Here is a 26738-nt window from a genome sequence, read left to right as displayed (position 1 = left end):
AGAAAACCAGTATGTTTAAAACAACTTACTATGATAGGTTTGGGTATAAAGTGTCTCTCCAAAATACATACGTGTTGAAGGCTTGGTCCTCAGTGTAGCACTTTTAGAAAGTGACTGTATTATGAATGCTCTGAGCTCATCAGTGGACTAATGCACTGGTGGAGTTATAATTGCATTATTGGGAGTGATGGAAACTGTAGAAGGTAGGGTTTTATTTGGAGGAAGTAGGTCACTGGGAGCATATTTTTGAAGACTATTTTTTGTCTCTAACACCTTCCTCTATCTCTGAGGTGAACAGGTTTCCTCTGCCATGACCTTTTGACATGTTTCTGTCTTGCCAAAGGCTATGGAGCAAGAATAAATCTTTTTTTCTATGTAAGTTGCTTATCTCAGGTCTTTTGTCATAGCAACATAAAGCTAACACACAATTCAGTTCTCAAGGGCATCTCTCATGTCAAGTTATAACCTTAACAAAGGTATTATATGTTGAACTATGGTAAATACAGAAACAGCATAGTAAGCTTTGTAATACTAGTAACTCAAGTGTTAAACCTTTAACATTATCACAAATATATCTAAGCAAATACTATTAATTCTATCTGCATACATTGGAGAGCAATGACGTTTTTACTGTTTCTTATATTAATATCTCAGGGGCTCCTAGGATATAAGGGTCCAAAATGAATAGGGTCTTCATATATTCTGATTTTTTTACTTAAGATTTTAAGTAAAATTTACTTTTGAAAAAAAAAGTGCTTCTTTTCTTTGCTGTTAAATTACAAGATGGAAGTGGATGTGTGACTTAAGTGGCAGAGTGCCAGCTGTGAATAAAAAAGATAAGAGGGGCTGGGAAGGTGGCTCAGTGGTAGAGTGCTTGCCTTGCATGCATGAGGCCCTGGGTTTGATTTCTCAGCACCACATAAGCAAACAGAAAAAAGCCAGAAGTGGCGCTGTGGCTCAAGTGGTAGAGCGCTAGCCTTGAGCTGAAGAGCTGAGGGACAGTGCCCAGGCCCAGAGTTCAGGCCCCATGACTGGACCCAAAAAAAAAAAAAAAAAGATAAGAGCTTGAGGCCCTGTTCAAGCTTGAATACTGGCACACAAAAGAAAAAAAAAAATAGGGGGCTGGTAAAGTGGCTCAGTTGTAGAGTGCTTGCCTCGGATGCATGAGGCCCTGGGTTCGATTCCTCAGTACCACATAAACAGAAAAAGCTGGAAGTGGCATTGGGTCAAGGGGTACAGCACTAGCCTTGAGCTGAAGAGCTCAGGGATAGGAAAAAGAAAAGAATTTGGTTAACAAGAAAAGCAATTACTAAAAGAGAATGCTTTAAAAGATATATAAATTAACAGCCCAAAGCAATTTAGTATCTGATAGCATAGTATTTTCTTATTGATTCATTAAAAGTCTAATGTATAACATTCCAAACTAATTCTTTCTTAAATCAAAAAGTGAAAAAGAGTTTCTTTGGTTTAATTTCAAAGGCATTTTTGGGAAAGGAATATGTAGACGAAATTGCTTAGGAGATTGATCCATATTCTATTACTCTCTCCACTGCCTTAAAATGTCTTTGGATCAAGCTGATCTTTATTGCAAGAGTGTACTGATAAGTACTAAGATTCACATAAAAAAATCAGTCTCATAAATTCATAAGACAAACTTTTCTCCATATAATCATTTTCTTTTTCTGTGATATAGTAAAGGATTGATCAATTTGAATATTTAAAAAGGTATAATTTACTAGGTGCTGGTAGCCACGTTTGTAATCCTAGTTACTCAAGAGGCTGAGATATGAGGATCGCAGTTCAAAGCCAGCCTTGGCAGAGAAAAGCCCATGACACTCTTATCTCCAATTAACCACCAAAAAACCGGAATTGGTGCTGTGGCTCAAGTGGTAGAGCACTAGCCTTGAGTTGAAGAGCTGAGGGACAGTGCCCAGACCCAGAGTTCAGGCCCCATGACCGACAAAAAGAAGAAAAAAAAAGAATCTCATGGACTTTCCTTCTCAGGATGGCTTTGAACCATGATCCTCAGATCTCAGCCTCCTGAATAGCTAAGACTATAGGTATGAGCCGCTGGGGTACCCAGCTATCTAGTAAAGATTTTTGACATCATTAATATTGCTTTATATTACATTCTAGTTATTTGACATGCAACATTATCTTTCTGGCTAAGTTATAAAGCTGCATGATAAGTAAGATATTGTTTTTCATACTTCCTACTGTCTTACTCAGCTCATGACACATTAAATACTTGTTTAGTGGAATGAAAAATGATAAGAATGGTTAGCTAAAATCCAACTTATGGTTTACAAAATCTTAGGTGATCCTAAGATTAGTTTCTACTAATGAATTTCAAAATTTTATCCAAATTTTTTTTGGAAATTGTATTTTACCTGAAACTATATATATTTAAGGCAAACAACTTGATGTTTTGATAAATATATACACTATGAAGCCATCTACAGACCTGATGTCCAGCACAGTGACTATCGTTATTATATCTGTCCAATTTTTTTTTACATCCAGAAAATGATGTTTTTTTTTCAAAAGAAAATTACCCTACCCTGCATCTGGCCCATCTTCTGAGGTTGAAAGATGAAAACAAATTAATGAATAATGTGTTTGTGATTTCTGTAGCTATTAGCAGAGAAGATTTCTATTGTTTCTAACGGTCGATTAAGAGATAACAAGTTTCCCAACCTCAGGGAAGATCAAGATAATTGCTCCTTACAGTTTTCCACAGCTAGAGTCTAACTTAGTCATCAGCTTTTTTTTTCTGTTACAGAAGCAGCTAACATTATTTGAAAACTAGACAAGAAAGGAAATAAGTAAGCTATACATACAAACAAAATCTAATGTAAGTTTTAATATAGTTCTAATATAATTCTAATGTAAATTCCATTATAGCTGACTATATGGATCAAGCACTCCCTCTAGTGGACAAAATTACTTTTTATTTATTGATTGATTTTCCAGTCCTGGGGCTTGAACTCAAGGCTGGGGCAGTGTCCTTGAAATTCTTTTGCTCAAGGCTAGCACTATACCACTTGAGCCACAGTGCCACTTCCAGCCTTTTTTGTTTATGTGGTACTGAGGAATCAAACCCAGGGCTTCATGCATGCTAGGCAAGCACTCTACCACTAAGCCACATTCCCAGCCTATTTATTTATTTTATTTATTTATTTAATTTTTTTTTGGATTGAACCCAGTTTCTTCTGCAAGCTAAGCATATGCTCTGTATTCCCTTAGTATTTGTTGGGATGCAATATCTAACGAGAGGAATGTACTATCTGCTTACTGAAACAAATGAGGGATTCTGAAATTTATTAGGACAGATTAACAGTATGTTTTTAACTTTAGACAACATGACTCAATTTTTTTTTGGGGGGGGGGGAGGGTCTGGTCGTGGGGCCTGAACTCTGGGCCTGGGTGCTGTCCCTCAGCTCTTCAGCTCAAGGCTAGCACTCTACCACTTGAGCCACAACGCCACTTCTGGCTTTTTTCTTTTTGCTTATGTGGTGCTAAGGAATCAAACCCAGGGCCTCATGCTTGCAAGGCAAGTGCTCTACCACTGAGCACCTTCCCAGTCCCCGAACTCCATTTTTTTATACATTTGCCTTCCTCTGCTTTTTGTGTACAGTGCTTCTTTATTCTCCTGATTATATCCAGTTAAATAACTTCTAAAATGCTAATAGAAAAGTACTAAAACCTAAGTACTAAGAATGTCATACCTTTTAGCCACTGAGAATTGCCTGTGTCATTGGTGACTGGGCCAAAAAGGGATATAAATAATAAAATCTACAAAATAATGGATGCTTGTGCACACAACCCACATAGAAACAACTACAGAAGTGTGTGTGTACAGATGTACATGAATTTGGTGTATAAACAGCCTAGAAAACAGATTAAAAGGCATATCAGATCACTTGGAAGAACTATTAAAGCCAATATGGCTCTAATAAATAGAATTTGGTAGGTGGTTGATTATATAAACAAATACATAAAAATAGCTTCACTGAAGCAGCATACTAAGAAATGTAATGAAAAAGTTTCATGTACCACAGCATAAAAAAAGTTATGAAGTAAACTATAAAACCTAAGGAAGGAGGAGGAGGCTGCAATGCTTGGTAAGAAATGTACGCATTATCCTGCCCATGTAATTGTAACCCCTCTGTACAGTATGTTCACAAATAAAATAAAATAAAATAAAATAAAAAAAGATCATAAAAAAAAACCTAAGGAAGGTTACAAGACAGTTTGTATAAATGGAAAAAATGTCACTTTACTGTTTGAGCTCTGCAACTTGGGGTGACAATACTGTGTCATAAGGTAGCTATGAGAGTTAAATGATCTTAGATGGGAGGGAGAGAAAACAAGGGAGTAGGTGATACTGTTCAAAAGGAAAGGTACACAGTACCTGACTTACGTAACTATAACTCCTCCATATATCACCTTTACAATAAAATAAAAACAAAAGAATGACCTAACATTTGTAAAATAGGCACTAATCACATCTTAAATAAAAAACACTTCAGTCAAGTGGGAGAGTAAAAACAAAAAAAAACCTAAATGTTGGTGACATTTAATTTCACAAAATGTGAACAAATCAAATATTGCTAAGTACAGAAAACTATTAAATAGCATCTCATCACCTGTCAACCTAACTTGCTTTATTGTTATCTATTTTCTGCTAAGTACAGACTAAATTGTTTAATAAATATACTAATTCAGCTAGACTTGTTAACAAATTGAGGGATTATGTGGCTCAACAGGATCTTACTGATGATGAAATTTAATGAGGATTAATATTGGAGATTGTCTTGGGAGTTTTAAAAGCCTCAAAAACAATTTTAGGTATGAGTTTTTGAGTGCTTATTAAAGGTCTAACTTTAAGTTATTTAGTTTAAGACACTAGCTAGGTTTAAGATCTTGGCTTAACCATATATTGAATTATTTAAACACTTGAGGCCTCAGTTTTTTCATCTATAAGGTATGTATTTAAAAAGTGCCTGCCTCAAAGATTTTCCAAAATTTAATAAGACAATATTTGAAAGATATATGCTCTACCACTTGAGCCACTGCACCACTTCCGGCTTTTTTTGGTTATGCGGTGCTGAGGAATCGAACCTAGGGCCTCACACATGCAAGGCAAGTACTCTACCACTGAGCCACCTTCCCAGCCTTGAAAGATATTTAGAACAATGCCTAGTTTTTAAATAAATGCTTACTATCAACAATTACTATGAACTGAATTTTATGAAGATGATGTTATAATAATATCAAGGGTTTCAGTAGTCCTTGTGTGTGTCTATATATATGAAATATATCATATATATGTAGTATTTATGTGATATACAGAAAGCTATGAAGCAACTCATGCAACCTCATATCAACTAGCTTTTATATGTGTGTACAAACACAAAAACATCTCAACCTGCAACCACTGGTTTGTAACAATGTTTCAGTAGATATACTATCAAACTTATTCCAGATATATTTATTCTTTAAAATAAATGATATATAATTTATTACCTTTCTAGTATATAATGAAGCAAAACAGATTGAACCAGTGACTGAACAATATTTCACAAAAAGAGAATGCATCTGATCCTGAGTATCATTTCTTTTTTTTTCCTTTCTTTTGGTTGGTCGTGGGGCTTGAACTCTGGGCCTGAGCGCTGTCCCTGCGCTCTTCAGCTCAAGGTGAGCACTCTACTGCTTGAGCCACAGGGCCACTTCCTGAATATCATTTCTTGTATTACTGCAGTGATTTAACTAGACAAATGTTTTCAGTATTTTCCTCTAATGGTCCCTTTTAATATACACTTTACCAGATTTAAAAAACCATACGTATCTTCAGACTCATAGCTCATCACACAGTTCATGCCACACATATCTATACTTGATTTTATGTAATTAAGATTGAAAATGTGGCTGCTTAAGTTTCCTCTAAGTTGTACTTTTAAATCAGCACAAATCTTTTTTTTTTTTTTTAATGATGAAAAGATTTCAGTTACTTACCAGATTTTCTCTTTCAATCCTTTGTTGTTCCCTCTGCCTGTTGAGAGCACTATGATACAACTTAGGAGGATGGCCAATTGATCTCCCCGGAATACTTTTGCTTCCTGGTTTTTCAGCCTGTCTTGAGAGTTCTCTCAAGAGCCTCTGATTTTCCCGGTCAATCTGTCTCACCTCCTCTCTTGTGAAAGAGTAGTTTTTCCTAGGTAGTACCGAAGGCTGATCAAAGTGCTGTTTTTGTGATCCCTTTTTATCTAATTGTAGAAAAGCTAAGAAGTGAACAAAAAGAGTGAAGATGGCTAAATGAAGTAGCTATGATGGTACATACTTTAACCTTCGAAATACAATTAATGAAAAGGTAAGTATAAAATAATCCTAATGGCTTTATTTAGAAGAAAATTAAGAGTTCCTTAGGCACAAAAGCTATACATAGACCAATGAAAGTGTCTGAATAATATGTATTAATTTTTTTTCTTGAGGGGTGGTACTCAGGGTCTTATACTTACTAGGTGCTCTATAACTATAGCCATGCTTCTACTCCTAAAAATGGTTTAACCTGAATAAACTTTCAGACATAGATATATTTATATAAATAAATCTACTTAAACTTACATACTTAGAAATACTGCTTTCTCCTAATTTTTCTTAGTGAAACATTCTGTTCAAACTCTTTAAATATATTTTGATCTAGCTTCACTAGAAGCACTGTTGAAGTAATTTAATTCTAATTTGTTAGTTTCTCCATTATTAGATGTACTTTTCACTTAAGCTATTTGAGTTAAAATAGCATTTATAAATTTATGCATGATGTCAATGTTAGGTTTCTGAAAATTTTATCCCAAGCTCTACTCTCATATTAGTTCTTTAAAAGTATTAAAACTATTGGAATATTCATGATCCGTGTGTGTGTGTGTGTGTGTGTGCGCGCGCGCGCGCGCGCGCGCGCACGCGTGCGCGCTAGTACTGGGGCTTTAACTTAGGACTTTACACTCTTATTCGGCTTTTTAACCAATGTCTGGGATTCTACCAACTGCCTCCAGTTCTGGCTTTATGTTAGTTAAATGGAGGTAAGAGTCTCAGATTTGTCTGTCCAGGCAGGCTTCAAATCTCCCTTCTCCAATGAGTAAGGATTAAAGTGTAAGCCACTAGCTCCCAGCTGGGTCTCTTTTAAGAGATTTTAAAAAGGGACACGCATGTAGCTCAGATAAGTAATCTCAGCTACATGGGAGACATAGGCAGGAGGATCATGTTCTGAGGTGGGTTGGTATAAAATGGGCAAAAGGGCTGAAGACAAATGAGATGGCCGAGCACTTCATACCAAACTCAATGCCCTGAGTTTAAACCCCAGTACTGTCAATAAACAAATAGTGACTTAAAAAATTCAATCCTTTCAACAGAAGCCCTAATTCAGGGAATAACCAAATTTACTAAGCAAATCTCCCTTTATCAATAAGTTGCTAGATAAGAAATTCTGTGACAAGCCGGGCGCTGGTGGCTCACGCCTGTAATCCTAGCTACTCAGGAGGCTGAGATCTGAGGATCGCGGTTCAAAGCCAGCCCGGGCAAGAAAGACCATGAGACTCCTATCTCCAATAAACCACCAGAAAACTGGAAGTGGCGCTGTAGCTCAAGTGGTAGAGCGCTCGCCTTGAGCTGAAGAGCTGAGGGACAGCGCCCAGGCCCAGAGTTCAAGCCCCACGACCGACAAAAAAAAAAAAAAAAAGAAATTCTGTGACAGTCTTCCTATTCCCTTTCTTTGAATATGGGCAGGCTTGGAACTGCCTTGACCAATATGGCATAATCAAAATGATGAAAGGACTTTCAAAGTTAAGTAATAAAAGGAGAGGGACTGGGAAGGTGGCTCAGTGGTAGAGCGCTTGCCTTGCATGCTCGAGGCCCTGGGTTCGATTCCCCAGCACCACATAAGCAAAAAGAAAAAAAGCTGGAAGTGGCACTGTGGCTCAAGTGGTAGAGTGCTAGCCTTGAGCTGAAAAGCTGAGGGACAGTGCCCATGCCCAGAGTTCAGGCCCCACAACCGGACCCAAAAAAAAAAAAAAAAAAAAGGAGAAATAGCCCCTCACACACGTTTCGTTTTTGGAATACCTGTGCTCAGAGCCCTATGTTACTACACATATCTGTCTTGAGACTTCAAGCAATGAGGAAACCAAATCACATAAAGTGGCAAGTATAGGCATGACGACGCACAGTGCTATTAGAAAAAGTTAATCAAGAAGCCCTAAAATACATGGCACTAGGTTTGAGACTTGATGGCAAGTAAAGGTAGAGGAGCCTGGTGATGATTGTTAATGAAATCTGAGAGGATAAACTGGCAGATAGTTTAGTAATACAACTGTTCCCTATGATGACAAGAAAAATGGAAAAAGATCGATCTCATACCCTGATGCACTTGGCTAAGATCTCCAAATGAACTACTTAATGTTCAATGGCTTATTTTATCCATAAAAAGAGACAGAATAGAGATAAGCTAGGAGGAAAAAAACAAACTACTGAAGCAAAGGTATTGGTCAGTTTTCAAGTAAAACAGGCAATAATAGAGGCAGGAGTTAGAGGATTCAGAATGAAACTACCACTCATCCCTCATTTTCCCCAACTTTAAGAAGATTCTTAAAGTATTTAAAAAGAATTCTACATTTTGCTGTATCTGAAGAACAATTTTTTCCCAACTTTAAGAAGATTCTTAAAGTATTTAAAAAGAATTCTACATTTTGCTGTACCTGAAGAACAATACCCAAGAAATCTCAGCTGTACCTGGACGTGATCTAGGTCCTCGATCTTGAGGTTGGGGGCATCTTTGGAAAGGGGAAATATATTTTTGCATATGGGAGGAACAAAAATGTGTGGCCAAAAATATCACTGAAGAGATTTTAAGCTGTGTCTATGAGCTATTTGACATTCCTCCTATTAAAAGGTAAGGTCTTTGTCCCTCTACTTGCAATTTGAGAGGGTTTATGATGAGTTGCACTAAGAGTATAAAAGAAACAATGCTATGTGACTTCAAGTGCTAGGTCATAAAAGGCAGTGAAATGTCTGTACTGCTTCCTAGAAAACTTCTGCCACCTTCAGCCAATTATCCTGCCACCCTCAGCCAATTATCCTGAGGCTCCCATGTGAAAGTCAGGCCATCTGTGAAGAAGCCACAAGGACAGCCTGTGTTTGGTTTTTTGGTTAGCAGCCCTTGTCTGTAGTTGTCCCAATGCCAAGTATCTGACAGGTGAGTAAATGGGTACTCAAAGGAATTCAATCCTCAGCTACTGGGTCATCCCTACTTTTGAGTTACTCCACATTAAGTGATAGGGGAACTGCTTATGCAGTAATAATAACTCATTTCTTTTTAAAGCCAAAACATCAATGACAGTGCAGTCTACAAATACTTAAAAATTTTTTTTGTGTGTGTAAGTTATTACAGTCTTCCCTTATAGTTGTGCCTTCCTCAATTTCACTACCTAGTTCTGTTTTTGGTGCTGGGCTTGAACTCAGGACATGAGTCCTGTCTCACCATTTGAACCACAGTTCCATTTCCAGCTTTTTGCTGTTTGAGGATGGGATTCTTATACTTCTGCCCGAGCTGGCTTTGAATTGGGATCCTCAGAACCTCAGACTCCTCAGAAGCTAAGATCTACCAGCACCCACCCTTTTGTCTTGCTTTAACTATACATTTTATGTGTCTATTTGGTATACTAAGCTCATTTACTAATCTAAAACTTGCTTCTTAGTCCCTTGTTACTTTTTTCATTTTTTTTTTGTAGGTCGTAGGGCTTGAACTCTGGTCTTGGGTGCTGTTCCTGCACTCTTCGGTTCAAGGTGAGTGCTCTACCATTTGAGCCACAGCACAGCACCAGTTCCGATTTTCTAGTTATTTACTGGAGATAAGAGTCTCACAGAGTTTCCTGCCTGGGCTAGCTTTGAACCATGATCCTCAGATCTCAGCCTCCTGAGCAGCTAGGATTACAGGCATGAGCCACTGGCACCCGGCCTTTACATCTTCATTTCTATCTTGTATGCTAATATATTTCCTCTTTTTTTTTGTGGGTCCAGTCGTGGGGCCTGAACTCTGGGTCTGGGTGCTGTCCCTCAGCTCTTCAGCTCAAGGCTAGCCCTCTACCACTTGAGCCACAGTGCCACTTCCGGCTTTTTTTTTCTGCTTATGTGGTGCTGAGGAATCAAACCCAGGGCCTCAAGCATGCAAGGCAAGCGCTCTACCACTGAGCCACCTTCCCAGCCCATATTTCCTCTTTTTTAAAGGAACCTAACTAGCATCTCTTTTTAAAGTCTTTATCATCCTTCCTATGCTATTTCAAACATCCTTTTAGGTTGTTTATCTTCCCACCCCCCCCCCCCCAATTAAACTGGTATTTAATGAACACAACAGGAATTGACTTCCCATCTTTTTATTGTAGTAAAAATATACATGACAAAATTTACCATCTTAACTATTTTTCATGTATTACATACATTCAGTGTTGTGCAGCCATAACCATCATCTATAACTCTTTACCTTGGAAAACTGAAAAAAACTATACTAGTTAGTTTCCATCTTCTTTTTTTCCAACCCCTGGCAATCACAGTTCTTCTATCTCCATAATTTTTTTTTTTTGTTGGTTGTGGGGCCTGAACTCTGGGCCTGGGCGCTGTTCCTCAGCTCTTCAGCTCAAAGCTAGAGCTCTACCACTTGAACCACAGTGCCACTTCTGCTTTTTCTGCTTATGTGGTGCTGAGGAATCAAAACCAGGGCCTCATGCATGCATGGCAAGCATTCTACCACTAAGCCACCTTCCCAGCCCTCTATGATTTTTATTTAACTACCTTATATAAATGGAATCACACATTGTCTTCTTCAGACTTGTGTATTTCACTTGGTAGAATGTACTGTAGGATCCTCTGTACTGTGGCAGGTGTCAAAATTTCCTTCCCTTTTAAGGCTGAACAGTTATTGCTACTTTAATACAATAACAGTGCCTTCTGATAAGTTAAAATCATTCATGTATATTGTCAGGTCTCTTTTCCAATATTTTAAAATGTTTTTGTTGCTGTGTTTTGTTTTCTCTTTTGGAAGATCGCTTAAGTTAAAAAAATTCTTTCCCTAAGATTTTCTCCAAATTTAGAACACTATGAACACTGCAATCACATATTCAAATTCTGTTCTCCTAGAGGTTCTTAATTTTTTTTTATCTGAGGACTTTATACTCCTCTAAAAGTTGAAATCTAAATGTTTATATGTGTTACATCTATCACTATCACATATTAAAAGTAGAGGAGCTGTAAGTGTTCGCTCAGTGATGGAGGGCCTGCCTGGCAAGCACAGGTTCCTGGGTTCAAACCCCAGCACTGAAAAAGAAAAAAAATTAAAAAGACAAAAACTTTATAGAGATGTTTATTTTTTTCTGATGTTAACTAAACCAATATGCATTATTATAGTAACCCTTTTTTGTAGGTTTTAAAAATATTTAGTTTAGGGCTGGGAAGTTGGCTCAGGGGTAGAGCACTTGCCTTGCATGCCTGAGGCCCTGGGTTCGATTCCTCAGCACCACATAAGCAAAAAAAAGAAAAAACTGGAAGTGGAGCTGTGGCTCAAGTGGTAGTGCACTAGCCTTGAGCTGAAGAGCTGAGGGACAGTGCTCAGGCCTAGAGTTCAGGCCCCACAACCGGATCAAAAAAAAAAAAAAATTTAGTTTAGTGAAAGCTTGATTCTCATAGCTGCTCTGCACTGTTGTGTTGATCATTGAGCACATTTTACTTCACAATACATAGGGAAGGGAAATGTAAAGGCTAGTTAAGCATAGTTTTATTGGTGAAAACAGTTTTGTCCTTCCAGAGCCTTTCTGAAATCATTGAGCTGTTTTCAACAATTCCAATATTATGTACTTTATAAGAATAAGGAAAATTGGGTCTTCTCTGTTGTTTTTAGCTAATGTTTCACAAATGTTTGATAACACTTGGCTGTGTGTTGAGGGTATTAATATTTCCTACAATTTGCCAGGGAATGGATCAAATGTGCTGCCAGGTAGGATATGCTGATCTCATCACAGGCATCTCCTTCACATTTTGGAGAATAACAAGGTTTGTATATTTCCTCTTCCACAAAGTACCTACTTCATTCCTCCCCTACAGGAAGTTAGAAAAAACTAATAAACTAACCAGTGAATTAATCAGTTTCTTTCCTCATCCATGCTTGCTTTGTCCCATTTCTTATATTCATTTGCCTTCTCAAAATACATTCCAGTTATTTCATTCTTAATCAAAGTGATAAAATTTATTTTGTCCTGAAAGATTCTTCCTAAACTGACCTAATTTTACATATACAAAATATGAAACATACCTTCAAATTCAGTCTTATCAACTTCAGAATTTTGTAAATGTCACTCACATCATAACTAGGCATCAAAATTCTGTTACTATTCCATTTTATAAAGCCTTCAATGCTTATTCAATGATTTTATGGCTCAATGTGAAAGACCTAACTCCAATCACATTTTTTTCAACATTTATATAGCAAAAGCACATTTGGGATGGGGATGAAAAATTCCCAAGTCAACCTTCTCACTGGGTCTAAAAGAGGCTGGATACAGAGAAATTGTACTAATCTTTCAAAGTTCACTTTAACACCACATATCTAATAGCCAGTCTACATTATTCTTCCCTTTTTCTAATATTTCTCACAGACGCACCCAGAACTTTGAATCTAGAATGGATCCTAACAACCTAAAACAACTATCTTACAAATGAAGAATCAGGAATTCAGGAGAGTTACTTGCTAGTTGATAGTCATAGGGAACAACAAAAAGCCTAAACAATTCTGCTTTAACTTTCACAACTTTCTCTACTTTGCTATATAAGTATCTAATACAGTATTATCACACCATTCTGGACCACACTTGCATTCTTTTATTATTTTCTGCTTCAAGAGCTTATTATTTTATGTTCAAATTTATATTTAACAGTAAGTTTTTTAATTTAAATAGTGCTTTTAACACTGTTACCAACACAGGCATTCCTAGCTGAACACTTGCCTAATATCTGCTTTAACAACCTGTTGTAAATCTTTTTACCCCAAATTCACTACTGGAGTCAATAAACTCTTTAAATGAATCTCTATGAGTAAGCCAGTGAAAATGCTTAAATTGAGAGAACGTTGAATGTGTTCTGAGTTTCTACCTCAGCTATTCATTGATAGGATCATGTTATGATTAAAGAAAAATTAAGCATATCATACATTATCACCTCCCCCATATTAAGAGCATATCATACATTATCACCTCCCCCATATTAACAGGATTTATCTTTTAAGAAAATGAAACAGAGCCGGGTGCCAGAGGCTCATGTCTATAATCCTAGCTACTCAGGAGGATGAGATCTGAGGATTGCGGTTCAAAGCCAGCCCGGGCAGGAAAGTCCATGAGACTCTTATCTCCAATAAACCACTAGAAAACCAGAAGTGGTGCTGTGGCTCAAGCAGCAGAGCGCTGGCCTTGAGTTGAAGAGTGCAGGAACAGTGCCCAAGCCCAGAGTTCAAGCCCCATGACAAACAAACAAAAAAAAAGAAAATGAAACAGAGCCTTGAAAAAAAAACTGGTGAGCCAAGGAAGCTAAGCCTAGAAAAACTCAAAGTAATAAAGTTGAAAGTCTTAATCACAATCAAAAAAAAAAAAAAAAAAAAGAACCTTGGGGAAGGGAGGGAGGGAGGGGATGATGGTAGGGGGAAAACAATGGAGGGGGTAACAATGTTCAAGAGGAAGTGGAAGTGTACTCATTACCTCACTCATGTAACTGTAACCCTCTGTATAGTATCTTTACAATAAAAAAAAAAAATTCTCAAAAAAAAAAAAAAAAAAAAAAAAGAAAATGCTCTACACTTGAAAAAAAAAAAATAAAGTTGAAAGTGATAAAATGTATCATAAAATGTAGAAAAAGCACAAGCCTGGATATGCAATCATGTCCATCTACCATGACCACGACCATGTTTAGTTATATAGGAAAAGATACAAAAAATATTAGGAAAAAAATATTGGAACTGGAGAACTTTATTGGGTATGTCAAATATGAATAACTAAAGACATACCTTATACAATGTGCTGATAGTGACTTTAATGCTTAAAATGCTTCATTATAAAGAATGCTAGGTGGGCTTATGTATTCCAACAGAAAATGTCCCAATTGGCAAAAAGCCACCTTTGTTCCAGTACCTTAAAAAGCCTGAGCACCATTTACTGGTAAGTCTCTCAGAGCAGGGTTCTCTACTGTGCAGAATGAGGCATGCCTCAATTCAGCTCAGCTCTATGTTGAAAATTTTCCTATTTTAATTATAGGTGAGAAAAAGGAATCAAGAATTTTACAATTTAAAATAGATTTTCTTATATCCAGATAAGTTTCAGAGATGGGATAGATAAGCATAGTGAGAGATGACTTCCTGTATTCCCAATAGAACCCAACAGCTTAGTGTTTTGATACTGCTATTGCGTGAGTTGCATATTGGGTTCTATTTTGTTTTTCTGATCCAGAATCTTAACTTTTACAAGAATGACCTGTGTGCACTTTAAAGTTTGAGGAATTATGTTGGAGAAAGTTGACCAATTCATATATATTCTTACTTGCCATTTTTTAGGGGGCGGGGGGGTGGTACTGGTTTGAACTCAGAGCTACATCTTTCTAGGTTGGTCCAGCTCTCCCACTTGGACCATGCATTCAGCCCTGCTTCTTGCTATTCTGGGGATAGCTTTGAGCCACAATTCTTGAGCAATTAGCCTCTTGAGTAGCTAAGATTATAGGTATGAACCTCCCGGGCCTGGCTTCCTATTCCACTTCTATACAGATCTCTCTTCTCTAAATTCCCACTGTTAATATAGGGTGATTCTGACTGGCTCAGGATAATCTTATTTCCCTTGCCAATAACTGGATCAGAAATGGGAGTAGGGGGGCTGGGAAGGTGGCTCAGTTGGTAGAGCGCTTGCCTTGCATGCATGAGGCCCTGGGTTCAATTCCTCAGCACCACATAAGCAAAAAGAAAAAAGCTGGAAGAGGCACTGTGGCTCAAGTGGTAGAGCACTAGCCTTGAGCTCTATAGCTGAGGGACAGCGCCCAGGCTTATAGTTCAGGCTCCACGACTGGACCCCCCCCCCAAAAAAAAAAAAAAAAAAAAAGAAAAGAAATGGGAGTAGGAAGCCAGGCGCCAGTGGCTCATGCCTGTAATACTAGCTATTCAGGAGAATGAGATCTGAGGATTGCAGTTCAAAACCAGCTCTGGCAGGAAAGTTTGTGAGACTCTTATCTCCAATAAACCACTAGAAAACCAGAAGTGGCACTGTGGCTCAAGTGGTAGAGCGCTGGCCTTGAGCTGAAGAGCACAGGTACAGTGCCCAAGCCCAGAGTTCAAGCCCCACAACTTACAAAAATGGGAGTAGGAGTATAACTTAATTCTGGGCATGAGACAAAGTGGAAGTTAGCTAGGAATGTCTCCTTACAATGGTTCAAAAGTCAGAGGAAGAGACAATAACTCTCTGGACATTGAAATGTCTCAAGTGAAAACTGATGCAGATAGGCTAAAAATGAAGACAGAAAAGCACCAGGCAGGAAAAAGAATAGTAAGCATTTTGAGTCTTCTACAAGGCCATTAAAATTAGTCTAAATGTTATATTCCTAGTTAATTGACTTTGCGACCAATCTTATGTGGTAATGGAACTGACATTCCAGATATTTATGGTAAAATAAGATATTGGGTAAAACTGCTAAATTATCAATCATCTAAAATAAAAATCATATTAATCAGCAAAAATTCATAAGGTATATTTAAGCTTGGTATCTAGTTTTTAATATAAAAGTGTTGAAAATTACCTTTCAAAAGATGATTCAGGTCCATTGTGTCATGCAAGACTTTCTGTTTGTGTCTTTGGTCTAAATTAGAATCTAACACTGGTGACTTTGGGGCAAGATGGGGCACGTGTTTTTCTTTTCCTTTTTTGATTGCTTTCAAATATTTGGAATCCTTTTTTAAAACCTCAACATCTTCATAAACTTCTTGGTTCACATTTTCTTGTTTTTTAACTTTTACTTTTTGGTGATTTGATGTTCCCAGTTCAAAAGACTGAACAGGGCTGATGTCTGGAGTTGACAAAGGAGTAACATCTGTCACAGTATCTTCAGATTCTTCAGTGTCTCCCATTTTTGGCTTACTACTTGAAGATTGTGTCCCTGTTAATTTTTTTCTTGGCTTATTTTTTTGTTTTGGTGATAAGACAGTTACACTAGGTATTTGTTTCTTTGATGAAGATTTACGGACATTAGCTTCAGTATCTGAAAAGTCTGTACCTGAATCTGAAGATGAGGAAGATAAAGATGAAGAGGAACTGACTTTAGAATACTTTTTATTTACATTTTTTTTAAAGTTATTAGATGGTTTAGCTGACTTTGATCTCACAAGATGTTTTTTCCCATCATCACTGCTTTCTTCTCCATCTGTATAGTAATCATCCTCACCTTCTTTTACAATTTTAGGAATTCTATTCGGCATGGCCAAGTGTATTTTATATCCTGTTGTAGTATCACGTAATTTTTTTGATCTCGAACAAGTGGTTAATGATGAACTTTTGATTTGTATATCATTTGCTACAGGGTGTTCATCTAAAACAAGTTTTGCTTTTCTTTCATTTCCTTTTTCATTAAGGTAATTTTCCTTTGTTTGTATTCCAAATGTCAAATGTACATGTTCTGTATCTTTATCTATTCTCTCTTTAAGACCATCATTCTGTCTGTCAAAAACTAATAAGTTATTTTCGCATTTATTTGCTTCTTCAAAGTCACTGTCAAAAAAAGAATGGTCCACTTCACCTTCTGATATATCTCCAAACCGATCCATGATGGCAAAAATATATCTGAAAAGTAGTAAAGTGTAACTATTAGATTGAAAAGTAATTTCCAAATAGTTTTCATTTTTAGACTGTAAGTACATATTTTTACTCAACTGAGAAATTTGGTTAGTAGCTAAAGAGAAACATTACAAAACACAGTCAACTGATGATGGGGCTTTAGGCGTAAATAAAATTGTACCAATTATTGGAGACAAGTCTAATAGTTAAATTCAGAATGATCATCAAGGTAGGCACGTCACAGAGATGGGTATTTACATGAACCATAAGAAAAATCTGTCTCATAGTTGAAATTCAGTTTAAAGTTAGCCAGTTTTTCACTGTGGTGACAATATTTTATCAAAAGAACTTGAAAAAGGATTTATTTTAATCCACGTTCTCAGGTTTCAGGTCATTACAGCAGGGAGGACACCACACAGCAGCAAGAACCAAATAGCAACCAGGAAGCCCAGCACAGGCAGAAGAGACCACACAACATAAGTCCTTCAAGGACAGATCCTCAAAATGTTCTACTGCTTCCAAACAATCCATATATTTCAATTCCCACTACTTCCCTACCCCTCCTAAGAGTATATTCAAAATTTTAATCCATCAAAAGATTAAGTTATTCATGAATGATTTAAAGTCAGATATCTAGAAACCCCCTTCACAGGCACATACAGAAGTGTGTTTTACAAATTTCTAGGCATCTCTTGACAGTGAAGATTAACAATTATATATAGTATTAAAATTTCACAAGATCAGTTATTCCAATGTCAGTAGTATAATGGAAACTAACAAAATCTTATGTTTTAGTACTTACTTTGTTCTATTAAAAGTTCCATCCTTTCTCATTGAGGAATAAAAACTAATGCTTACATAGACTGTACACATAGCTTAGAGTCAAACTTCTGATTATTATCACAATCTGTCATATAAATACATAGGCAAAATTATAGGAGAAGAGTATATATTTCTCACTGCTTTAAAGGGAGACTTGTATAAGAGACATTTTCTAGCAGATAGCCAATAACCATAAAAAAATAGAAAAAAAAGCATACTTTTTAAATATTAAGTTAAACAGTAGAATAAGTGGGCAGAGACCTGTTTTTGTCGTAAACTTTAACTTACTTGTTGACCTATAAATTTTCTTTTTGGTCAGTTGTGGGGCTTGAACTCTGGGCCTGGGTGCTGTCCCTCAGCTCTTCAGCTTAAGGGGAGCATTCTACCAGTTGAGCCACAGCGCCACTTCCGGTTTTCTGGTGGTTTATTGGTTCTAAGAGTCTCATGAACTTTCCTCCTGGGTTGGCTTTGAACCATGATCCTCAGATCTCAGCCTCCTTAGTAGCTAGGCTTACAGGCATGAGCCACTGGCACCCAGCTGACCTATAAATTTTATAGGTACAATTATTTAAATAATAAAATATTTAATTTAAATCTATTTTAAAAATAATTAAATATTTAAATGGGGCTGGGAAAGTAGCTCAGTGGTAGAGTGCTTGTCTTGCATGCATGAGGACCTGGGTTCAATTCTACAGAACCATATAAACAAAAAAATGCCAGAAGTGGCACTGTGGCTTAAGTTGTAGAGCAGTAGCCTTGAGCTAAAGAGCTGAGAAGCAGTGCCCAGGCCCAGAGTTCAGGCCTCAGGACTTACCAAAAAAACAATTTTTTTTTTTAAAATCTTAATACCTAAAACAATTTGAATTAAACTAGAATTATTTTTATAGAGTTTAAAGTTTTTAAAATGTTTAGAATTACTAGTGGCCTTAGAAGCAGTGTATCATTATCTATTACTAATCTTGAGTTCAGAGATTGATTTCTCCACTATAAATGCACAGGATTCCCTGGAAGCCAGCAAAGAAAAACAAGCATCTTACTAGACCATCTACTGTTGCCAGAAAGCACAATATTCAAATATTCCTGGAATAGTGGTAATAAAATAAAGGTTTCAATTTGTGTTAGCTCTGTCATTGTGACAAAAACACCTGGTAGAAGCAATTTAAAGGAATTATTTATTTTGGCTCATGGTTTTAGATATTTAAGCTTATCATGGCAGGGAGACCAGGGTAGTTCACACATAGCAAATGAAGCAACGTGATAGAGGCCGCTCATCTCATGGTCAATGAGATGAAAAGAGTATCTGGGCTATAGTGGGCTTTCTGTTTTAATTTCATCCTATAGAATAGTTCTGCTCACATTCAGGATGTCTTACTCCCTTATTTAATTCTCTCTGTAAATGTCCTCACAGACATACCCAGAAATGTGTCATAGTAATATCAGGTATTTATCAATCCAACTAAATTAACCATCAAGCCATTTAAAGTGGTATCACTACACAGGCAGGCAAAACCCTCATGAATCCCAACACATATATATGTAGTAATAAAAAAAAATATTCTGTGGCAAGCCATGAGTCCATAATGACATTCAAAGGGAATATTCGTTATGTGAAAAGACATAAATACCTCCAACAAGAATCATGTAGCCAACAATGCAACTCTGTACTTAATATATTCAAATTAGGACCAATTTCAGTAAAGCAAATTGGACAGTAAAGATTATATAATGTATAATCTGCACTAACCAGGACATCCTATAGCAAAGCAGAGTAGAATCATAATCTAAGGGAAAATCAACTTGTATTAACGGTGTGACAGTTAAATAGGTTCAATATGTATGATATTATATTTTATTACCACTTACAAGAAAATTTGTCAGCCTTTAAGAGACTCTTGTACACTTGATTTATAAATTTTATTTTTGTGGCACTGAAGATCAAACCAAAGCTTTCAGCATGCTAGGTAAACACTCTACTACTTACACTCAACTTAGTCCTTAGACTTATAAAAATCAAACTGTAATCTACTTTTAAATACTTAATGGATTTTTCATGATTGAATTAAATAAGTATGGATTTTTAGGTTTATAAGCAAAGTCTAAATGCTTAGGAAAATTTCCTATTAAGATTTATGAGTGAATCTTGTTAGGAATTTGAGGTTTATATAATTAAAAAAACTGTGATAATAAACAGATTTGCAAATGATGTACAATGTTCAGGGAAATGGTTATATATACATTATATATATTTGTACATAGACCTAAATATGTACACAAATAGATTATATACTTGATCCTCGGATCTCAGCCTCCTGAGTTCCTAGGATTACAAATGAGGGCCACTGGCATCTGACAGAAAATTTAATATTTTCTTTTTTTTTTTTGTCGGTCGTAGGGCTTGAACTCTGGGCCTGGGCGCTGTTCCTCAGCTCTCCAGCTCAAGGCGAGTGCTCTACCACTTGAGCTATAGCGCCACTTGCGGTTTTCTGGTGGTTAATTGGAGATAGGAGTCTCACAGTCTCTCCTGCCCGGGGTGGCTTTGAACCGCGATCCTCAGATCTCAGCCTCCTGAGTAGCTAGGATTACAGGCGTGAGCCACCAGCGCCTGGCTTAGAAAATTTAATATTTTCTATAAGCTAAGTGATCACTGACCAAATACAAGTTGGGTTTTTAAGTTTTAGCATAAAATTTAAGCATAAAATTTAAACAGAAACATAATATGTGAAAGTACACCTTAAAAGTTAAGACATATTAGCTTATCAAATTTATGTCTAGTACTTATTAAGATCAAAGATGTATAGCATAGATAAATAATGTCTTTACATTACAAAATTAAATTTTAAGAGGGAACCTGGGGTGTAGCTTAGTTATAAGAAAGCTTGCTTAGCTAGTCACAGGCAAACACTCAAAAGGAAAACTCAAAAAACAGCTTTTACACTACAATTGGAGTTGAGCAGCTGAAAGAGAGACCTTATGGCTACTAATGTTAATCATATCATCTTTAACTAAACAGTTTGTAAATCTGGTTAGATAATATACTAGCATGAAAAAGAAAATAAAGTTGTTTTTATAATATATACATAAGCAAAATTTGTGTGAAGGGGATTAACCTGATAGAAGAAAAATTAACAATCACTTAAATAAATATTTTCACTACTGTTACTGTGATAATGTTTGGGCAATAAATAATGAGTCTACTTAGTATTTGAAAAGATTGATACATAGACTTACAGTAGGATTCTGCTACTTTCTGGCTGTGTGACCCTGGATATTATGTAAAAGAGTTTCTATCAGAGAGCTATGTTTTTTGTTTTTATAATTTTTTATTGTGATTAAGTGATTACAAAAATTTCAGTATTGTGAGATAGTGATAGTTAATCTAACCTTCATGAGACAAATTGTCATTATTGTGGTATACAGAGTTTGTCAATTCTTCTTTTTTTTTTTTTTGTCAGTTGTGGGGCTTGAACTTTGGGCCTGGGTGCTGTCCCTCAGCTCTTCAGCTCAACCCTTGAGCCACAGCGCCACTTCTGGTTTCCTTTGAACTGCAATCCTCAGATCTCAGCCTCCTAAGTAGTTAGGATTACAGGCGTGAGCTACTGGCGCCCAGCAAAGTTTGTGAATTCTGTGAGCTTTGACAATACAATTATTTTTTCCACATTGGGTGGTATGGACATTTCTTTCCTTTTGCTTAGCGTTAGCTGTTTCCTCTTTCCCTCTCATTCCCTCCCCCCCATCACTGCCCTTGAGTTGCTTAGTTCGTTTTCATCAATGTCCAGTCAGAGAGTTATGTTTTTAAGAGCAATGAGCTAGAAACAATTTCAATACCTACAATACAGATAAATCAAATGTGTGTGTGTGTGTGTGTCTCTCTCTCTCTCATTGGTCAAAAAGGATAATCCAAGATCTTCAAATCAATGTTGAGTAACAAAGTAGAATTAAAGCTGAGTGCTGGTGGCTCAAGCCTGTAATCCTAGCTACTCTGGAGGCTGAGATCTGAGGATTGTGGTTGGAAGTCAGTTTAGGCAGGAAAATCCATGAGATCTTATCTCCAATTAATCACCAAAAAGCTGGAAGTGGAGCTGTGCCTCAAGTAGTACCGCGGTAGCCTTGAGCACAGCAGTTCTGGGATAGTATCAGGCCCTGCACCAAAATAATTGTGTAATCCTCCAAACAGACACAAAACAATGCCATAATCTTCATAGGTAGACATTAAGTTATAGTTATAGATGGACTTTAAATTGCAGGCCTTAAACTATGGCTCAGGGATAGAATGCTTGCTCAGTAAGCACAAGGCCTAGAGTTCAAACTCCAGTATTGCTATAAAAATAAAAACAAAGAGCCCTAAGAATGAGTTCAAACTCCAGTATTGCTATAAAAAATAAAAACAAAGAACCCTAAGAATATAAATTTATGAGCAGAAGAATGACACAGGAAAAACAAGTTCGGCAGGATGCTGTGATCATCAGTATCACAAATATAAAGAGGATAAGAGATTATGACCATTCTGTCCACCAGAGTTCACAAATAATAACCACTAAATGAAGGTTGGACAGTTTTTTTTTCCCAACATCTAGAAAAGTAACTTCTTTGTGAAATAATTGACCTTGGAAACCAAATTAGAATAAGAGTTGTGATTATACTCCTTTTAACTTTACTTCATGGTTATGAATACCTCTGTAATTATATTTTTAATGTATCTTCAAATTATTTGAGTATATCACACTAATTGTTAAAGTAGAACACCATGTAAAAATCAAACTACATTTATGTATATAACATCTATGATTTTTTTGGTGGCCCAGTAGTAATTTTTACAAGGAAAATGAGACCTTGTTGAAGGGTACCAGTGGCTCATGCCTGTAATCCTACTCAGAAGGTTGAGATCTGAGGATCATGGTTTGACATTAGCACAGGCAGTTAGGTTTATGAGACTCTGATCTCCAACTAACCACACAAATGCTAGAAATGAAGCTGTGGCTCAAGTGGTAGCGCACTAGCCTTGTGCACCAAAGCTCAGGACCAATGCCAGGCCATAAATTCAAGCCCCAATGAGCAGCACACACACGAACATATGGGACCTGTTTAGTCATATTGCTAAAAAAAAAAAATCAGTTTTGCAGTTTGTCATAAATCTTACTGGATGGATTTGCTATGTACTGTTTTCCTCTACTAAAGGGAACAAATTATATTTTTACCACAAATTAAATAAACCAATAGCCCTAGGTAAGAAGACTTTTGAATTCCAAACTAAGTATTGACTGAGCTTATGATTAAAATCCTTTTCCAAAGATAGCAGTATTTTCCAGTATAGACATTGGCAATTTTGGACTTTGATGTTCACAGTATTCCGTGTGTGTGTATGTGTGTGTGTGAGAGAGAGACAGAGAGAGAGAGAGACAGAGAGAGAGAGAGAGAGAGAGAGAGAGAGAGAGAGAGAGAGAGAGAGAGAGAGAGAGAGAGAGAGAGAGAGATAACAAGAATTTGTTAGTAATCCTTGAAAATTTTACAAGAGATCTATGTAAAAAAATCTATAATAACGTATGGCACACTGTGTTAGTGTTGACACTTTTCCCAACCCCTACCCTCATAGTGCCCCAATTAGACTTGAAACAAATTTTCTACAACTTGACTGGACTAATGCAGGCCTAGAGGAGTCATAAAACTCAAGGAATACTTTGCCCTTGTATGAATGAAGAAATGAGTGATGTGCTGTATTACACCCCTGATGTTGAGATCCAAGCCAACCAGGGATATATAGCGAGAACTTCTCTCAAAAGAAAGAAAAAGGTTCATTTGAAAAAGGAGCTAGAGGGCTGGGAAGGTGGCTCAGTGGTAGAGCACTTGCCTTGCATGCATGAGGCCCTGGGTTTGATTCCTCAGCACCACATAAGCAAAAAGAAAAAAGCTGGAAGTGGCACTGTGGCTCAAGTGGTAGAGCGCTAGCCTTGAGCTGAAGAGCTGAGGGACAGTGCCCGGGCCCAGAGTTCAAGCCCCACGACCCCCCCATCCCCCCCCCCAAAAAAAGAAAAAGGAACTAGATTAGCTCACCAAAGGACAAAGTGTAACTTAGAATCCAAAATATTATGCTCTTAAATCATACTGGGATAGTAGTATACAGTCCCAAACTGGTTGCATTTGTTTGGTAAAGCAACTTCTTAAATGATCTATTTTGGAGACACATAGTAAAATTTCTAGAATCTAAGTCATAAACACAAGGGGCTCATAAAAAAAGGAAAGGAAATGGCAGAACTTTTCATTTCAGGACTGTGATATCAGAAAGGATTCTAGATGGTTTATTTGTAGTTTCAGGAGCTGGAGATAAGCCTCTGTAACTTAGCAATGCCTGGCTAAAAAAGCAAGCAATACCCCCCTCCCAACCTCAAACCCACAACCTTTTCCTTATTGAATGGGAGCTTCTGATGCCTAGTTCATTTTCATGTTTCCTAGGCCATTTAATTAGGACCCAACAAATAGTTTCCAACCTAGCATCTTTTATTGCTTTCTGCCCTGTCCCTTCACCCCTTCCACAAATACACAAGCCAGAACTACCTCCTTTATGCACATTTTGTTATGCACTGAGCCACCTGCTGCCCTAAGTGGCCATAGTTCATGAGAGGTGGTGTGCTGTCTGGTGTCTGGGAAACTTTTCAGGTATAAATTTACATTCACAATATCTACAAAGACAAGGCTTAGGGTAAGGACTTCAAGACTTCTCTATCACCCAATTTCCAGGAAAATGTATCTTGACAATACTATCCACTAAGCGATTCTTTTGCTAACATTTACTTCCGAGTTAGGCTCGATTCACATCAGAGTATGAGAAGCAGTGGTTTTTCACAACGGTCTAGAGATTCTCTCTAGACCTCATAGGGAAAGGGTAAAAAAAAAAAAATCAAATGAATTAATAGTTCGTCAGACCACAATAACCCCTCTCTCAGGTGCTGGATCACAGTAGGTTTTTGCCAAAGCTGCCTGGGAGTCACTTGGGACCGTCCTCTGGAACTCATGCAGAGAAAGCAAAAGAAAAATTAGTGCTTTCATGACACATTAATATATAAAAGACCCTGGAATTTTTTTTTTGAGAAAAGACGTCATTTTTGTCCAGCTGACATCACACTTCCCAAGAAGAGCCCCCTCCCCCCGCCCCCCTCCCTACTGGAAAACCCAGTCACCACCAGTTTTTGCACGACCACCGTGTCACCACCACCTCCAACCCCGGCAGGGAGGAGGAGGAGAAAACTAGCAGCCCCTCAGGTCCTCCGGATTCGAGCACCCAGAGGCGGGCAGCAAACCGCCTGAGCCAAACTGCACGCCGCCTCACGTGTGCCGAGGGAGGACAGCCGTTCTCCTCCAGCTTTGTTTTGGTTACCCCCCCCCCCCGCACCTCCGAGCTGGGGGGGGGGGGGGGCCGGGCTGGGAGGTCGCAGGGCAAACAGCCGGGAACCACGGCGGGCCCGCCTCCCGAGCTCCCGCGCCACGCTTCCCCCGTACCCACCCCGACGGCTCACAGCCGCTCCTGAGCTCCGGACCCGGGAAACGGATCCCGAACGGAGAAGAAGGGTGGCGGGCGCACCGCGGCAGGGAGGAAGGAGGGGCTCGCGCAACGCTCACCTGGGAGCCGTGGCGGCTACGGCTCCTGGAACGCCGCGAGGGGCGTTCGCGGCTGGCTCGCGCTTTCGCTCGTACCTTATCACGCACGCACGCACGCACGTACGCACGCACACGCGCCTGCGCGCTCCCCAGACCCGGCAAGCTCCCTGCTCCCGGCGGCGCGCGCGCGCGCGCGTCCCCCGAGCTCCGTAAACCAGACTGCGGCTTCCGGAAACGGAAGATGTCGAAATGGGAAGGAGGGAAAGCCTGGGAGTCGCGAACGCTGCGGCGGGGAAGCGGTGGACGGCGGGGTCCGCGCGTGTCGCTACTGCCTGCGGCGTCACAGAGCAATCGCGGGAGGGGAAGGTCAGCCCAGGCCTGCCTGCCGGCCTGCCGGCCTTGGATACATTCACAGTCTCTCTCCGACCTGGAGTGGTCGGTTGTGAGCGTGGGTTATGAATGGGGAAAGCTGTTTCGGTCCTGTTATTACTATTATTTACCAAGTGACAGTAATTGAAATGGGTCGTGGGGCTTGAACTCTGGGCCTGGGCGCTGTCCCTCAGCTCTTCAGCTCAAGGCTGGCGCTCTACCACTTGAGCCACAGCGCCACTTCCTTTTTCTGCTTATGTGGTGCTGAGGAATCGAACCCAGGGCCTCAGGCATGCAAGGCAAGCACTCTACCACTGAGCCACCTTCCCAGCCCCGTCTTCATGGTATTTTAATATCAGCAAATTTAAGTTCACACCAGTCCTCTGCACCAGGGAAAGCCCTCCTACCGGTCTAGAAGGTGTAGCTAAGACCATCTAAAATAAAAATGATGCCAGAGCTGATGGCTCACAATATTCATCCTAACTATTCAGGAGGCTGAGATATGAGGATCATGGTTCAAAGTCAGGAAGAAAATCAGAGCTCTCATCTCTAATTGACCACTAGAAAGCTGGGAGTGGAGCTGTGATTCAAATAAGAGAGGGCTAGACCTTGAGCAGCAACGCTGGTGCTCCACCTCTCCAAAGCTCAAGGACAGTGCCCAGGCCTTGAATTCAAGGCCCAGTATCGGTGTACATATTCTTCATAATGTATTGAGTGCTCTACTTTCTTGCATTTGAACAACCAGACATATGGTTGACACCGTGGAATAACGGTACCCCCAAAATGTCGACCACCTCTGATCCCCAGAACACATGAATATGTTGCTTCCACACGGCAAATGGGATTTATGTGATGTGATTGGACACACAAAATGAAAAAAATTGAATTATTCACATCACTAGAGTCCTTATAAGAGGAGAGACAAAAAGTTCAAAACTATAAAAATGAGACTGGAGTGATGTGGGGGAGAGGCAATGAGCCAAGGGATGCAGGCTACCTCTGGAAGCTGAAAAGGGAGGGGAAATGGATTCTCCTCTGAAAGAATGTAGCACAGCTGACTGACAT

At 38.5% G+C, this 26738-nt stretch overlaps 1 protein-coding gene across 2 annotated transcripts in view; it reads right to left on the bottom strand.

The window, feature by feature from the left end:
- Cfap97 (cilia and flagella associated protein 97) overlaps positions 1-25406 on the bottom strand; it is a 29742-nt gene extending 4336 nt beyond the window's left edge. Inside the window, exons 1-3 of one of the 2 annotated variants that reach the window (XM_070016393.1) lie at positions 25326-25406; positions 15862-16898; positions 6019-6284 (exon numbers count right to left, since the gene is read on the bottom strand). In XM_070016393.1, the coding sequence (XP_069872494.1) occupies positions 6019-6284; positions 15862-16882 (1287 nt within the window). In that variant the 5' untranslated portion in view covers positions 16883-16898; positions 25326-25406. Of the gene's footprint in view, positions 1-6018; positions 6285-15861; positions 16899-25209; positions 25301-25325 lie in introns of those variants that run through there. The other variant, XM_070016394.1, reaches the window with a different exon arrangement.
- Positions 25407-26738: the final 1332 nt, after the last annotated feature.

The sequence above is a fragment of the Dipodomys merriami genome, unplaced genomic scaffold (assembly GCF_024711535.1).
Source record: "Dipodomys merriami isolate MVZ:Mamm:240054 unplaced genomic scaffold, mDipMer1.0.p SCAF_12, whole genome shotgun sequence".
Lineage (NCBI taxonomy): Eukaryota > Metazoa > Chordata > Mammalia > Rodentia > Heteromyidae > Dipodomys > Dipodomys merriami.
Note: the sequence above shows the minus strand (reverse complement) of the source record. Positions and strands in the feature narration are given on the sequence as shown.